Consider the following 13,087-nt stretch of genomic DNA (forward strand, 5'->3'; position numbering starts at 1 on the left):
CTTAGTCAATGACTTGACAAACAAAACTAAATATGAAGTTTTGTTGGGCTAAATGATGATGTGGAAATGTATTGATCCATTAGTCAAAAAAAGAAGATGAAAAATTCTGGTCGGGACAAAGTCTAATTAGCCCTGATTTCTGTGTGTAACCTGGAGAAACAAGTAAGGTCAAGAGCCAATCAGAACTATGTTTGTTGGCTACAGGGCAGGACATGTGATCAAATTATAATGAATGTGTCCTATAGTAAAATAAGTAGGAGACAGTACGAAACCAGCAGCAGACCTTGACTAAAACATGTCAAGTTGAACAGATATATGGATCTATATATATACGTCTATCTAAGACTCACCATAAACCATGCAGCAGCTATTTGAGAATAGAATTCTGCAAACATGTCATCCACACAAAGATAAACGGACTGAAAACAACACAACAGGCTAAATGTAAATAGGCTCTCTTAGTTAGCAATGTCACATTCGAAACATTTAGTGTTAATTCATATCATTGTGATTCCTTGTAATTCTTTTCCAGTATGATCCAAGGCTGCAACAGTGTGGAGGAGGTCACCAAACTATCTCAGGAAGGCCAGAAGATGTTTGAGCAGATTGAAAAATCTTCAAAGCCCATTGTTGCCGCTATTAATGGTTCTTGCTTAGGAGGAGGTCTGGAGGTAAGACAAAAATATTGAGTCATTTCAGCATTATTTTAATGTCAATTTAATGCCCTGGGAATATTTGACCATTGTTAGCAATTTCTTTTGTCTCCCTTTTGTTTCTCAGTTTGCCATCGCCTGCCACTACAGAGTTGCTACAAAGAGCAAGAAAACAGTCCTTGGAACTCCTGAAGTCATGCTGGGACTCTTACCTGGAGCTGGTGGAACTCAGAGACTCCCCAAAATGGTTAGTGAAAAAACTGTAATTGTAAAGTAGGCTTTTTAATCAAATGTTTTTATTTTGTATCTCTGCAGGTGACCACGTAAGTGTATCAAACTAAATATTGAATTCTATTATTTTGAAATTGATCATTTCCTGCATGCAGAAATAAGCATTCTGTGTTATTTTCTTGATACAACGATTGAAATAATTTCCTGCATGCAGAAATAAGCATTCTTTGTTATTTTCTTGATACCACTATTTTCTTGATTGAAATGTATTTGCGGCTGTAGGTGAATTTTATTAGGAGGAAATATGATACAAAAAATGTCGCTTTTTGTGTTGAAGGTTGCAGGGTTATTATGCAGGTTAAGGCCATGTTGGATGTACGGTCTATATCGTGAGATAGAACAAATTCTAGTATCTGATTGATGTCTTTTACACATTTTTATCACTTTCAGGTCGGTCTCCCCAGTGCCTTTGACATGATGTTAACAGGAAGAAATATCAGAGCAGACAAAGCAAAGAAGATGGGGCTTGTTGACCATCTTGTAGACCCTCTAGGTAATAATACAACATGACTCGCAACTCGGTTTTCTAAATGTTTTGAAGTAATTCCTAACCCATTGGATTAATTTAAATTTGACTAATAAAAATAAACATTAGCCGTTGTTTGTCCTCAAAGTTAATAATCCTGTTCATATTCTAGGACCTGGTCTAAAGAGTCCAGAGGAGAGAACCATTGATTACCTGGAGGAAGTCGCGGTCGAATGCGCCAGAGGAATCGTCAACAAGAAAATCATTCTTCGTAAAGAGAAGGGCATGATGCAGAGTAAGACGTGGAACAGTTGTTGATCTTTGACCTTCATAAAGTCTTTTAACACATTATTTAAACATAAATACAAACTATGAAAATGCAAATATACTTTTTCCCTAGAAATTCAGGACTACGTCATGGGCTTTGGCTTTGTGCGGAATCAAATTTACAACACTGTCCACGGTAAAGTGATGAAGCAGAGTAAAGGTCTCTATCCAGCACCTCTGAAAATCATTGATGTAAGTTAAGGCTCATTCATAGTACACAAAACGAAACTGTTTTCAACTTGATGTGATTGTTTATGAAATTGAGGGGGGTTTTTTTATCGTTTCTGCTCCTCAGTGTGTAAAAACTGGAGTGGAACAGGGCCCTGCAGCTGGATACCTGGCTGAGTCTCAGGTGAGCTTTTATATGTTCACAGTATGTCATCGGAACAGTTTGCTGTACTGCCTTATTTAAATACATGTCTTTGGCTTTTGCAGAATTTTGGTCAGTTGGCAAAAACCTCAGAATCAGCAGCACTGACTGGTCTGTACCATGGTCAAGTAGCATGTAAAAAGAACCGCTTTGGAACACCTCAAAGAGAAGTGAAGTAAGTGAATATTTCAAAAATGAGTCCTCCATTATTTACAGCGATTAACATCATTACTTTAAAACCACTTTGTTTGGTTACAGTTGGCCCTTTGTTCCCACTGATTTAGGTGGTTCTGACTTAAAGACTTGTCCAACTTTCATGTTTTCTTATTTGATTGCTTAAATGTCTGTGTCTGTCTTGTTTGTCACTAGGACTCTCGCAATCTTGGGAGCAGGTCTCATGGGAGCAGGTATTGCCCAGGTGACAGTAGACAAAGGCATGCACACAATCCTGAAGGACACCACTGAGGCTGGATTGGCCAGAGGAGAGCAGCAGGTTTATAAAGGGTGGGCTCAGATGTATCACGTTACATTTAAATGTTCTTCACTGTGGTAAACAGATTTGAGCACGTCAACATGGTCAAAACAACCTACTGTAGTTCAAACTCAAAATTAACATATAAAAAAATTATAAACTAAATTGGCTATTGACATGTTTGTTGGTACAACACAGGCTGCTGGTAGAAGATCTACTTGGAGTTTTCTGAACAGTTAAGAATACTTTTACAGAGAATGGCTTAAAAACTAAAAAACACATCTTTGATATTGGTTATAAAAATCCTTAATGTATACATTTAATAACAGAAGACTAATTAAATGTTTGTTGTTTTTCACTGATTGACCAAGAGAGAAACCAAGCCTAGGCTTAGAGCACCCCCTTCTGGACCACACTGTTATTATGTCAAACAGTCTGAGGAGTACTGGAACTACCCCTCAAATGTGAACGTTCAAAATTAGCAGAGAACGTCTGCTAACTTGTAACAAAGTGACAACTGTAATATTTTTTGTAAATGTTGACCATCCTTTTCACTCTTTTTGCGCTCCCAGGCTGAATGACAAGACCAAGAAAAAGAACATTACGTCGTTTCAGAGGGACTCCATTCTGTCCAACTTGACGGGTCAACTGGATTATAAAGGCTTCGAAAAAGCCGACATGGTCATTGAAGCTGTGTTTGAGGACATTAAAATCAAACATGCCGTTCTGAAGGAGGTGGAGGCTGTAAGTGTGAAGAACAGCACCATCTGGTTACATGGATCATTAACCCTTAGAAGTTTTACACCGTTACTTCTTTAAAAATTAAAAAATAAAAATTCCCCACAGGTCGTTCCCCCTCACTGTATATTTGCCACGAACACATCCGCACTGCCAATCAAGGAAATTGCTGCTGCCAGCAAGAGGCCAGACAAGGTTCGTACTCCCCCCCCCACAGCCTTGTTAATTAATAAAGCATCACTTGAATGTATTAAAATTAAATGTGAAATGATGCTGAATGTCGCTGGTGTGTCCTCAGGTGATAGGAATGCACTACTTCTCTCCAGTCGACAAGATGCAGCTCCTGGAGATTATTAGCACTGAGCAGACGTCAAAGGACACCATAGCTTCTGCTGTGGCTGTGGGTCTGAAGCAGGGCAAAGTCATCATCGTGGTCGGGGTGAGTGAGTTTGCTGTCTCCCCTAAAATAGCAAATATATGCAGGTTTTGAACCTAGATAAACCTACTAAATAAGGATTTGCTCTGTGAATGGCTGACATCATGAACCTGTGCTAAAAAAGGTGCTGATACAGCATTTTGACTGTCAGCCCAAGTAAACAGGAAAACGCTGTGTTCCACCGGACTTCATTTCTACATTAATGCTGAGCTGAGCTGGAAGAACCCTGGTGAAAGACATGTTTTTCATGTGTTAAACTAAGTGTGAATGAGTGAACCTTATCATTGCTACTGCAGCAGTTGTTTGTGGGCTCTAGTGGAAAAAGATGAAATATTTTTTATATTTTGATACTTAGAATAAATTAAAAAAATTTTAGTGAGTTTCAACTGAATTGCAGTAACTTTTAAATGATTGTGTTACAGGATGGTCCTGGTTTCTACACCACAAGGTGTTTGGCTCCAATGTTGGCTGAAGCTGTGCGAGTACTTCAGGTTTGTAGTACTAGTCTGTAGTGGCTCAACACACTGTTGTTAATCTAGGACCTTTTACCACATGTGATAAAAGCCCAAAGCTTTGAGTATTTGTTTAAAACACTGCAGTGTTTCCATCTGGGGGTTTTTTATTAGTGAAATGAAATGCAATAGTTTTAACCAATCAAACTGCAAGCTTTACTTTAATAGTTTCTGAAACCCCCCTCAGGCCAGTACTGACACGTTCATTATTTACATTCACAGGAAGGAGTTGACCCAAAGAAGTTGGACGGACTCACCACAAGCTTCGGGTTCCCTGTAGGTGCAGCCACGCTGGCTGACGAGGTCGGCATCGACGTGGCTGCCCACGTGGCAGAAGATCTCGGCAAAGCCTTTGGTTCTCGCTTTGGAGGTGGAAATGTAGAAGTTCTGAAGACAATGGTTGACCTAGGATTCAAGGGTAGGGCCTTTACAGTGCTTGACTATTACAGACATACTTCTGAATTTGATCATTTAACGCTTGCTTGTTTTTCTGTAAAGGACGCAAATCAGGAAAGGGCTGCTACGTCTACCAGCCTGGACTGAAACGCAAAGAGGTCAACAGAGAAATTGATGAAGTCCTTCAGAAATATAGAATGTCACCAAACCCTGCTGTGTAAGTTTATTAAGCTAATCGTTATTGAAAGAATTTCATTTTTTGATAGAAGTGAGATAGATTTGTTTTATTCATTTCATTATGATGTTAAAGTACAAATAAGTTGTGAAACTGGCCAACTGACTTGTCATTTTTTCATTATGATGTTAAAGTACAAATAACTTGTCATTGTATATTACACAGTTCTTCAGACTCAGACGTCCAGTACAGGCTTGTTTCTCGTTTCGTCAATGAGGCCGTGATGTGTCTACAAGAGGGTATTTTGAACAGTCCTTTGGAAGGAGACATTGGTGCTGTGTTTGGGCTAGGATTCCCACCATGTCTTGGAGGTCAGAATTCAATTCATTTTTTCCTGATATTGTTATTTAAATTTCAACCCTCCTTAACTTTTGTTAACATAGTGTTGAATGTCCTGAAACACTTTTATCAGTCTTTTCTAATTCAAATTCTTCTTCAAGGACCTTTCCGATTTGTGGACAACTTTGGTGCCGACAAGCTGGTGGAGAAGATGAGAAGATACGAGGCCGTTTACGGAAATCATTTCACTCCTTGCCAACTCTTACTCGATCACGCCAACAACCCCAGCAAGAAATTTCATCAGTGACACATTTACCAAGAGCGCCCTTAGTTCCAGATTAGAACTTTCACCTTCACGAGTGGAAAAAAAAAAACATTCTGAAACTGTAACCAGGGACCAGTTTATTAGGTACACTTGGTATTACTACCTGATGTTCTGCACTTAAATAACTAACTAAAAATCGATTCTATCAAATGAGTACAGTGGTATCTACAGTATGTCAGTTCATGGTATGCTCATGCTATGTGTATCTAATAAACTGGCAGCTGTGTATAATTTCTGTGGTTTTGTACTATTAAAATTATTGATTGACTAAATCATGTATAGAGTGGGAAGAATATAATGCCTTATTATTTACACACCACTTGTGTTGAGACACTAAAAGGGCAGAAACGTTGAAAATATTTTCCAACTTTGACATGTTATCGATGAATGTCAGCCTGTCCGCTCCAGCAAGTGTCTGTTTGTGTACATTAAAAGATTTTCTGGCCTGTATGAGCGGTGATGTAAATGATGTAAGCTTAAATAAAGTTTTTTAGTTATTGAACTAAAAAAGTTGTTGGATGATTTTCCAGTTATTTCATTAGATACGTAGATAGATGGATATTTTTGGCAATAGTATGTATTTACCATTGAATCGACTTTTAGCTCGAGTAAAGCTATTTGGCTACATTTGAGCTATTTTAATTTTAGACGAAACAGGCTCATCACCTTTTAGAAGTTTTCTTGATTCATTTTAAATCTGATTTAGTTTTTCTTATCAATAGTTTTTGGCTAACTTTGAGAGTTTTTTATTCTCTGTTTACATTATAACAGTAGTGAATTACATATTTTGCTACTAAAGATAGGCTAAGTTCATTTCGTTAAACATGCTAAATTTCCGATGTATGTTGTTATTGTCAAAATTGTAACCACTATTATGTTGATATGCTAAATTTATGGCTAACGTCTATAAATTATGTAATGTTTTCGAGTTTTCGGCAATCGTTGCCCTTTTTTTAGCTTAATCACATTAGCTCAAATAAGTACTTCTAGTTATTTGAGCTAATGTGTGATTGTTTAGCCCTTTAACGTCTATCTTTTGCCTTTGTATATCAAAAATAGTGGGCCTGTTTAAAAGACATCAAAAATAAAGACATTATTTTTTAATGATGTTTATTTTCTTGTTGATTTCAGAGTGTGAATATGAAACCACAGCACCTTATGTAATAAAACAGTTGATGGTTTAACTTGATGGCATTGTTTAATTTAGTCTGAGGGTAATAAATCAATATAACAGAATCGGAGCGTGACTGTGGTTTTCTGCTCCAATCCTCTGTCGCTGAGCAGGTCACATGTCTGTGTTCATTGTCCGCAGAGCAGGGTGTGAACAGTGGGAGAACGAGCGTGGGTTGGGCGGCAGTTTTTTCCGGCAGCATCAGCATCACTTGTCAACATTCTCAGCCTTCTGTCATCGTTTTCTGTCATCTTTGGTAAAGATGCTGCGTGCGGAGGACGAAGATGATGAGGATAGTTTCGCTGATCGGATTCTCACATGAGGTGTGTCCGTTTGTCTGACTGTCTGTTTATCGCCACCTGTGTGGAGGAGAGAAGGCAAAACTGCGGCCATCGCCCCTCAGAGATGATGGCTATGTGTTGTTGTGACGTACACATGTTTACTCTTTGAATTTATTATTTCTGAGCTAAGGAAATGTCTAAGACCAAACAGAGTGAGTCGTTGAGGGTGGTGGTCCGCTGTCGGCCGCTCAGCAGGAGAGAGGAGCTCTCAGGGTGTGAAAACATCCTGGATGTGGACGAGAAACTGGGCCAGATCACCATCAGGAAACCAAGGGCTCCACCTGAGGAACCCATGAAGGTTTTCACGTTTGATTCTGTCTACGGCATTGAGTCCAAGCAGAGGGACATTTATGATGATGCGGTGAGACCTATTGTGGAGTCGGTGGTGCAGGGATTCAATGGAACCATTTTTGCCTATGGACAGAGTGGGACAGGTAAAACGCACACCATGCAGGGGGTCTCCAACGACGTGGAACGGAGAGGGGTTATACCCAACTCATTTCAGCACATTTTCACTCAGATCTCCAGGACTCAGAATCAGAAATTCCTGGTGCGGTCCTCCTATCTGGAGATCTACCAGGAGGAGATTAGGGATCTGCTGTGCAAGGACAACAACAGAAAGCTGGAGCTCAAAGAGAATCCAGAGTTCGGGGTCTACGTCAAGGACTTATCCGCTGTCGTGACCAAGAACGCCACAGAGATTGAGCATGTCATGAACATGGGAAACCAGTCCAGGTCTGTGGGGTTCACCAACATCAACGAGCGCAGCTCCAGATCTCATGCCATCTTTGTCGTCACCGTGGAGTGCAGTGAGGTGGGGCCAGACGGTGAGGACCACATCCGGGTTGGAAAGCTGAACATGGTTGATCTGGCAGGGAGTGAGCGTCAGAGCAAGTCTGGGGCCAAAGGAAAGCGACTGAAGGAAGCAGCAAAAATCAACCTGTCTCTGTCAGCGTTAGGTAACGTCATTTCAGCGCTGGTGGACGGCAAGAGCAGCCACATTCCGTACAGAGACTCCAAACTGACCCGCCTGCTTCAAGACTCACTGGGGGGAAACGCAAAGACGGTTATGATCGCCACAGTGGGGCCTTCGCACAAATGTTTTGATGAATCCCTGGCCACACTCAGGTACGCCAGCAGGGCCAAGAACATCAAGAACAAGCCTCGCATCAACGAGGACCCCAAAGACGCTCTGCTGAGGGAGTTTCAGGAGGAGATTGCACGTCTGAAGGCGCAGCTGGAGAGACAAGGGATGCTCGCAAAGGAGAGGAGGATGAGAAGGAACAGTAGAAGACTGAGTAAGAATATGGCTGGGATGGAGGACGACATCCTTAAGGAAATGGATGAGGAGGTTTGGAAGGATAAAACAATGGAGAAACATCATAATGACAGGCCCAAGAGTTTAATCTGCCCTGGAAGTGGTGAAAGGTTGAAGCCGCTGCATGAGCACAGACGAAGTCTCGGAGACTTACAGTGGGATCAGGAGGCTTTGGAGAAGATCATAGAAAAGTATCAGGTACTGGTGGTGAATATTCGCTATAACAGCGTTATATGCTAATTCAAATTAAATGAATTATTAATGTGTCTTTGTTCTCAGACCATGGAGAGCAAATTGTTGGTGGGAGGAAAGACTATAATTGATCACACCAATGAACAACAGAAGATGCTGGAGCAGAAGAGGCAGGAGATTTCAGAACAGGTCCTCCATGGATTATTATCACGTTATTCTACAGGAACGTTAGATTGTGGATTCACGGAGTTATTTTGTGACTTCGCTGATTTGTTTAAATGTGGTTTGCAGATAAGACGAGAACGAGAGATCCAGCAGCAGATGATGCTGCAGGATGAGGAGACCTTAGAAATGAGAGAAACGTTCTCCACCATGCAGCAGGAGGTGGAATTGAAGACAAAGAAGCTGAGGAGGGTAAGATAAAGAAAGTGAAGCTTCTTTGTATGATTTTTTTTAAAAATCAGCCATTTACACATTTTGTAAATTTCTTTGAAAATGTGTTTTATATGATCATGATTCTGGTTTCAGGATCCTATCAAAATACATACTGAAAGATTGAAGACTGCAGGAAGGTTTTCATGTATTTTGACCAAAAGAAGAGCAAATTAGTCATATGTTAGCCTAAAAGTAGTAGCAAGAAATTGGGAAACAATTACTAAAAGTTAGCTAAAAGTCTATTAATTTAAATTCAGACAGAATTATTATTTAAATTTAGCCAACTTTTTTAAACAAAATAGCTAATAGTATCAGCAAAGCAAAGGTAGGCAGCTACTTTTGCAATAGTATCAGCAAAGCAAAGGTAGGCATCTACTTATAAATTTTTGCAAATATATCCTTTATAAGTGTACCAAAATAATTAAAAAAATAACCAAAAGACAATTAAAAAAGTCAATGAAAAAACAAGAAACTTTTGTTAACAAAAAGTTTAGTTGGTAAATATTTAACAGTTGACTTAAAATAGCTAAAGGTTATCTAAAAGTACACCAGAACTACCCCAATAGCTAACACAAAGATATCTATATATACGTATTTACTCAAACAAATGTCTAGATGTCTCTAGCTTGTCAAAAGGGTTGATTATTAGCATAACAGAGCAAAAAGAGACTAAAATAGCCAGAAAAAAAATCCTAAAGATTAGCCTGGAATTAAGTTAGTAACATGGATCCAAACACCCCTGAAACAGGTTATAGTGGACAGGCCTCGTGCGTCCTGATTTGCTGTACAACAATAATTAAATTCCTTGCCTTCTGGTGGACATTAAAATGAATTTAGCCTGTATCAGTGAAAGGTCTGCCACTTTCCATTCCAGCTGATATACACCGTAGTCTCACGTCATCTTCACTTGACTACACATTAAGTGACGGCACTGTTAAAGGTCTGAAGTCCTGTCCTGCTGTTTACAGATTTTTGCCAAACTGCAGCTGGTGAAGGCAGAGATGAGAGATGTCATGGATGAACACATCACCACCAGACAGGAGCTTGAGCAGACGCAGAATGAGCTCACCAGAGAACTGAAGTTCAAGTGAGTGTCGCACACACGACACTGCAGCACGATGTCACTGTAATGTCTGCGTGTGTGTGCAAAAGACGAAATCCTTGATGATAATTTGTCGTTTTTCAATCTCTTTGTCTCCTCTTAAATGACACACGTTTGTCTGAACTCTTGCAGATATCTCTTGATTGAGAATTTTATTCCTCCTGAGGAAAAAAACAAGATTATGAACAGACTGTACTTTGACAGCGAGGAGGATCAGTGGAAGCTGCAGCCTGTCCTACCATCAGAGAGGTCAGTGGGTTCGTTTTTACACCGAAGACACTGGAAATGCTAGAGTGTAGGCATTTCATCAAACAACAACTCCTCCCAATAATTATAACTATTATTATGTTGTATAAATCTATAATTATTATTGCAATACTAATTACACAAAGCCACAATGCATTCAGAATGCTTGTTTAAATTGTTTAACTCAAATTGTTTTATTGCAAAAGACTTAGTTTATTTTTAAACATCCAATCAGAAACAGATTTAGAAATTAGAAATGTACTTTGATGTTAAATGTATGTGATTTAGTCATATTTTACATTTCTTTAATGAAACTTTGAAAAGTTGTTGTTATGACAGGATCTGACCAGAAGAGGACACTAAAGCTATGCCTATAATAACACTAGCTGAGATAACTAGTCTTTTACCTTTATTTTTTCTATCCTGGTGTAAAGAGTCGAGAAAAGGGAATACAATTCAAAATTATTGATATTAATATTGTTATTGTTTAAGTTTTTCAAAAGTCCAATATGATTATTTTAACCTAGATGGCCAGTACAGTACAGTGTTTAACGTGGAATCTGTAAATAAATCTGCATGATTGCGTCTTTTCAGCGACTTTTTACGTACATGCACCTCACATAAAAAAGCTGACGTAGCCACACCTTTCACACCTATGTACTGTATATTTTTCAGTGCATCCACTCGGGTAAAGAAACGTCCTCTCTCTGCTGTGGGATACAAGAGGCCAATCAGCCAATATGCACAGATGGCTGTTGTCACTGCTACAGGGGCTCCATTCAGATACCAGGTCAGTGTTCTTATAAAGTGTTAGAAAAACTGTGTCGCCATGACAACCATCCAACTCACCATGCTGCCATTTATGCCAGTGATCTACTGTACATCAACAGTGTTTTAATGTGTAGTTCAAAAATGCCTTTATTAAGACCAGGGATGGGATTTTATTTTTCTACCACTGCTTCTACTATTGCTGTTGGGGTTTTTCTGTCCTCATGTATTGAAATTGAAGGCCATTTTGCATCATCACCAAGGCAGGTTCTTAATTGTTTTACCAAGATAAAACATTTTTTAAAAATGTTTGCAATTTGCAGGTCAACATTTAGCTATCATTTTGGCTTACTTTTACTTTTTCCCTGTGATTCTGGCTAACCTGTAACAGCCAATAAATGTATTATCTACTTGGCTCTTACGTTCCTATATTCTTCCTATTTATATTCTGATTCTGTCATTGCATGGTGACTATTTGTGTCTTACCTTTTGACTATTGCTCCCTTTGCTTTTTGTTATTTTTTATGATAATTATTTTAAATTCACATATACAGTAAAATAAATCGTATTGTTTGACATATTTTGATGTCTGTTTTAACACATTTTAGCTTATTCTGCTGCTTTTTTGACTAATTTATTATGCTAGGCCTAATCTTTGCTAACTTTTCATAATCTTAAACCTATGTGATGAAATGTTTAAAAACACATTTAATTGTGGAATAGCAGGAAACCAGGTAAAGGATGGAATTTTTTTTTTTTCAAATCTGTTCTTACAGGCTGAAAATATCATGCTGTTGGAGTTGGACATGTCTCCACCCACCATGTTTCATTTGAACCCTAATGGAGCTCACCTGGAGAGGGCCTTCTCCCCAAGGCTGATCCAGCATATTCTGAATGTTCCGGTTAGAGAGAGAAGCACATCGTACCCGCGGGTGAGGAAATCACAGTCCTGGTAAGAAATACAGTCTTTTTATTTTCTCATGTTTGCAGCTGCCTTTGTGAGCATACATCTACATACAGCCTGTCAACTCTATATGATGTTTTACTGTGGTCTACAGGTGGAATTCTGCACAAGCATCATCATCATCATCATTTTCCTCCACAATGCCGACATCAGCATCTCAGAGCTTCTCTCCGTCGCGCAGACGGAGACCTTCTTCTGCTTCCTATCTTCCTCTTGAGGATCCAGCTGACACCAGCCCTTAACATGTGTCCATTCACCTGTGTATGGTAGCTCCAACATACTCCAGGCTGAGTGCATGTCATCACTTTGCTGCAAAGAGGAACATCCTTCATTGATTTCCAAAGATGCCTGTCAACCGAATGGAGTGGATAATCTGTAAACTGGTCTTTTCCTGTTTTCTGTATTTATGCTTACTGAACCACATCATATCTGTTGGCTTACATTGGTACAACCAAATAGCACAGGTATGGCTTAAATGTCTTTTAAGTTATCTTTAATATCACAAATCAATCATCAGGGTTGTCTGTGCTGTATGTTGTGCTGCTTGCTTTTCCTGTGTGATTTGGCATAAACAAAGACACATTCTGTAAAATACCAAAAGGCATTTTCTTATGCATCATAAACATTTATTTCTCTCAAAGCACCTACACACATAGAACATTCCAAAACTAACCATTTAACAACCCAAATGTTACACACTGAACTTTAATTATGCAAAGGTTTTTTGAAATAAACCTTTTTCTTTCTTCCAAAGACAGGGAGGTTACTGTTAGAGTATGATGCCGAAGATGAGGATCCAGACTCTGCTTATAAAGCTGATTTGCTTATATGTTTGAATGCTTGAAGCTAACATAATTTTGAGCCAAAAAAAGTGTAAAGAAAGCTTGCAGTGCTCTTTTGATCTGCTGCCTTATTTTTTCATTGTTGGGAAATTGTGCAAATCCATTTGCTTACTCAAATTAAAAAGACCTAAATGAACCCAAACCCATCTTCTGTTTTTATTATTTGAAATCCACCTCTCAGCATTAAGGTCACAGTTGAAGAGTGTAT

At 39.1% G+C, this 13,087-nt stretch overlaps 2 protein-coding genes across 3 annotated transcripts in view; both read left to right on the top strand.

Moving 5' to 3' along the window:
* hadhab (hydroxyacyl-CoA dehydrogenase trifunctional multienzyme complex subunit alpha b) overlaps positions 1 to 6,010 on the top strand; it is an 8,041-nt gene extending 2,031 nt beyond the window's left edge. Inside the window, exons 5-21 of the mRNA XM_008312448.3 lie at positions 296 to 302; positions 533 to 671; positions 781 to 900; positions 1,335 to 1,437; positions 1,583 to 1,705; positions 1,811 to 1,929; positions 2,033 to 2,089; positions 2,173 to 2,282; positions 2,477 to 2,611; positions 3,152 to 3,323; positions 3,426 to 3,512; positions 3,616 to 3,756; positions 4,176 to 4,244; positions 4,488 to 4,683; positions 4,764 to 4,878; positions 5,062 to 5,207; positions 5,337 to 6,010. Coding sequence (XP_008310670.1) covers positions 296 to 302; positions 533 to 671; positions 781 to 900; positions 1,335 to 1,437; positions 1,583 to 1,705; positions 1,811 to 1,929; positions 2,033 to 2,089; positions 2,173 to 2,282; positions 2,477 to 2,611; positions 3,152 to 3,323; positions 3,426 to 3,512; positions 3,616 to 3,756; positions 4,176 to 4,244; positions 4,488 to 4,683; positions 4,764 to 4,878; positions 5,062 to 5,207; positions 5,337 to 5,482 — 1,985 coding nt within the window. The 3' untranslated portion in view covers positions 5,483 to 6,010. The remainder of the gene's footprint in view (positions 1 to 295; positions 303 to 532; positions 672 to 780; positions 901 to 1,334; positions 1,438 to 1,582; positions 1,706 to 1,810; positions 1,930 to 2,032; positions 2,090 to 2,172; positions 2,283 to 2,476; positions 2,612 to 3,151; positions 3,324 to 3,425; positions 3,513 to 3,615; positions 3,757 to 4,175; positions 4,245 to 4,487; positions 4,684 to 4,763; positions 4,879 to 5,061; positions 5,208 to 5,336) is intronic.
* Positions 6,011 to 6,149: 139 nt separating this feature from the next.
* On the top strand, positions 6,150 to 13,011 carry LOC103380442 (kinesin-like protein KIF3C). 2 transcript variants are annotated; one of them, XM_017035019.2, is made up of 8 exons: positions 6,150 to 8,528; positions 8,610 to 8,711; positions 8,814 to 8,936; positions 9,926 to 10,044; positions 10,192 to 10,308; positions 10,981 to 11,095; positions 11,850 to 12,025; positions 12,132 to 13,011. In XM_017035019.2, the coding sequence occupies exons 1-8, from the start codon at positions 7,146 to 7,148 to the stop codon at positions 12,277 to 12,279; spliced, it is 2,283 nt and encodes a 760-aa protein (XP_016890508.1). In that variant the 5' UTR covers positions 6,150 to 7,145; the 3' UTR covers positions 12,280 to 13,011. The 2 variants fall into 2 exon arrangements, with proteins under 2 accessions (XP_016890508.1, XP_016890501.1); XM_017035012.2 differs by having other exon boundaries at positions 11,850 to 13,011.
* Positions 13,012 to 13,087: the final 76 nt, after the last annotated feature.

Source organism: Cynoglossus semilaevis, chromosome 1, assembly GCF_000523025.1.
Source record: "Cynoglossus semilaevis isolate Cse_v1.0 chromosome 1, Cse_v1.0, whole genome shotgun sequence".
Taxonomy (NCBI): Eukaryota; Metazoa; Chordata; class Actinopteri; order Pleuronectiformes; family Cynoglossidae; genus Cynoglossus; species Cynoglossus semilaevis.

Excerpts from the sequence above, each read along its gene's own strand:
- LOC103380442 (XM_017035019.2), top strand. The coding sequence starts at position 7,146 with ATGTCTAAGACCAAACAGAGTGAGTCGTTGAGGGTGGTGGTCCGCTGT. Across the intron at positions 10,309-10,980 it reads CCTGTCCTACCATCAGAGAG|TGCATCCACTCGGGTAAAGA; the intron begins GTCAGTGGGTTC and ends TATATTTTTCAG. Across the intron at positions 11,096-11,849 it reads GGGCTCCATTCAGATACCAG|GCTGAAAATATCATGCTGTT; the intron begins GTCAGTGTTCTT and ends CTGTTCTTACAG.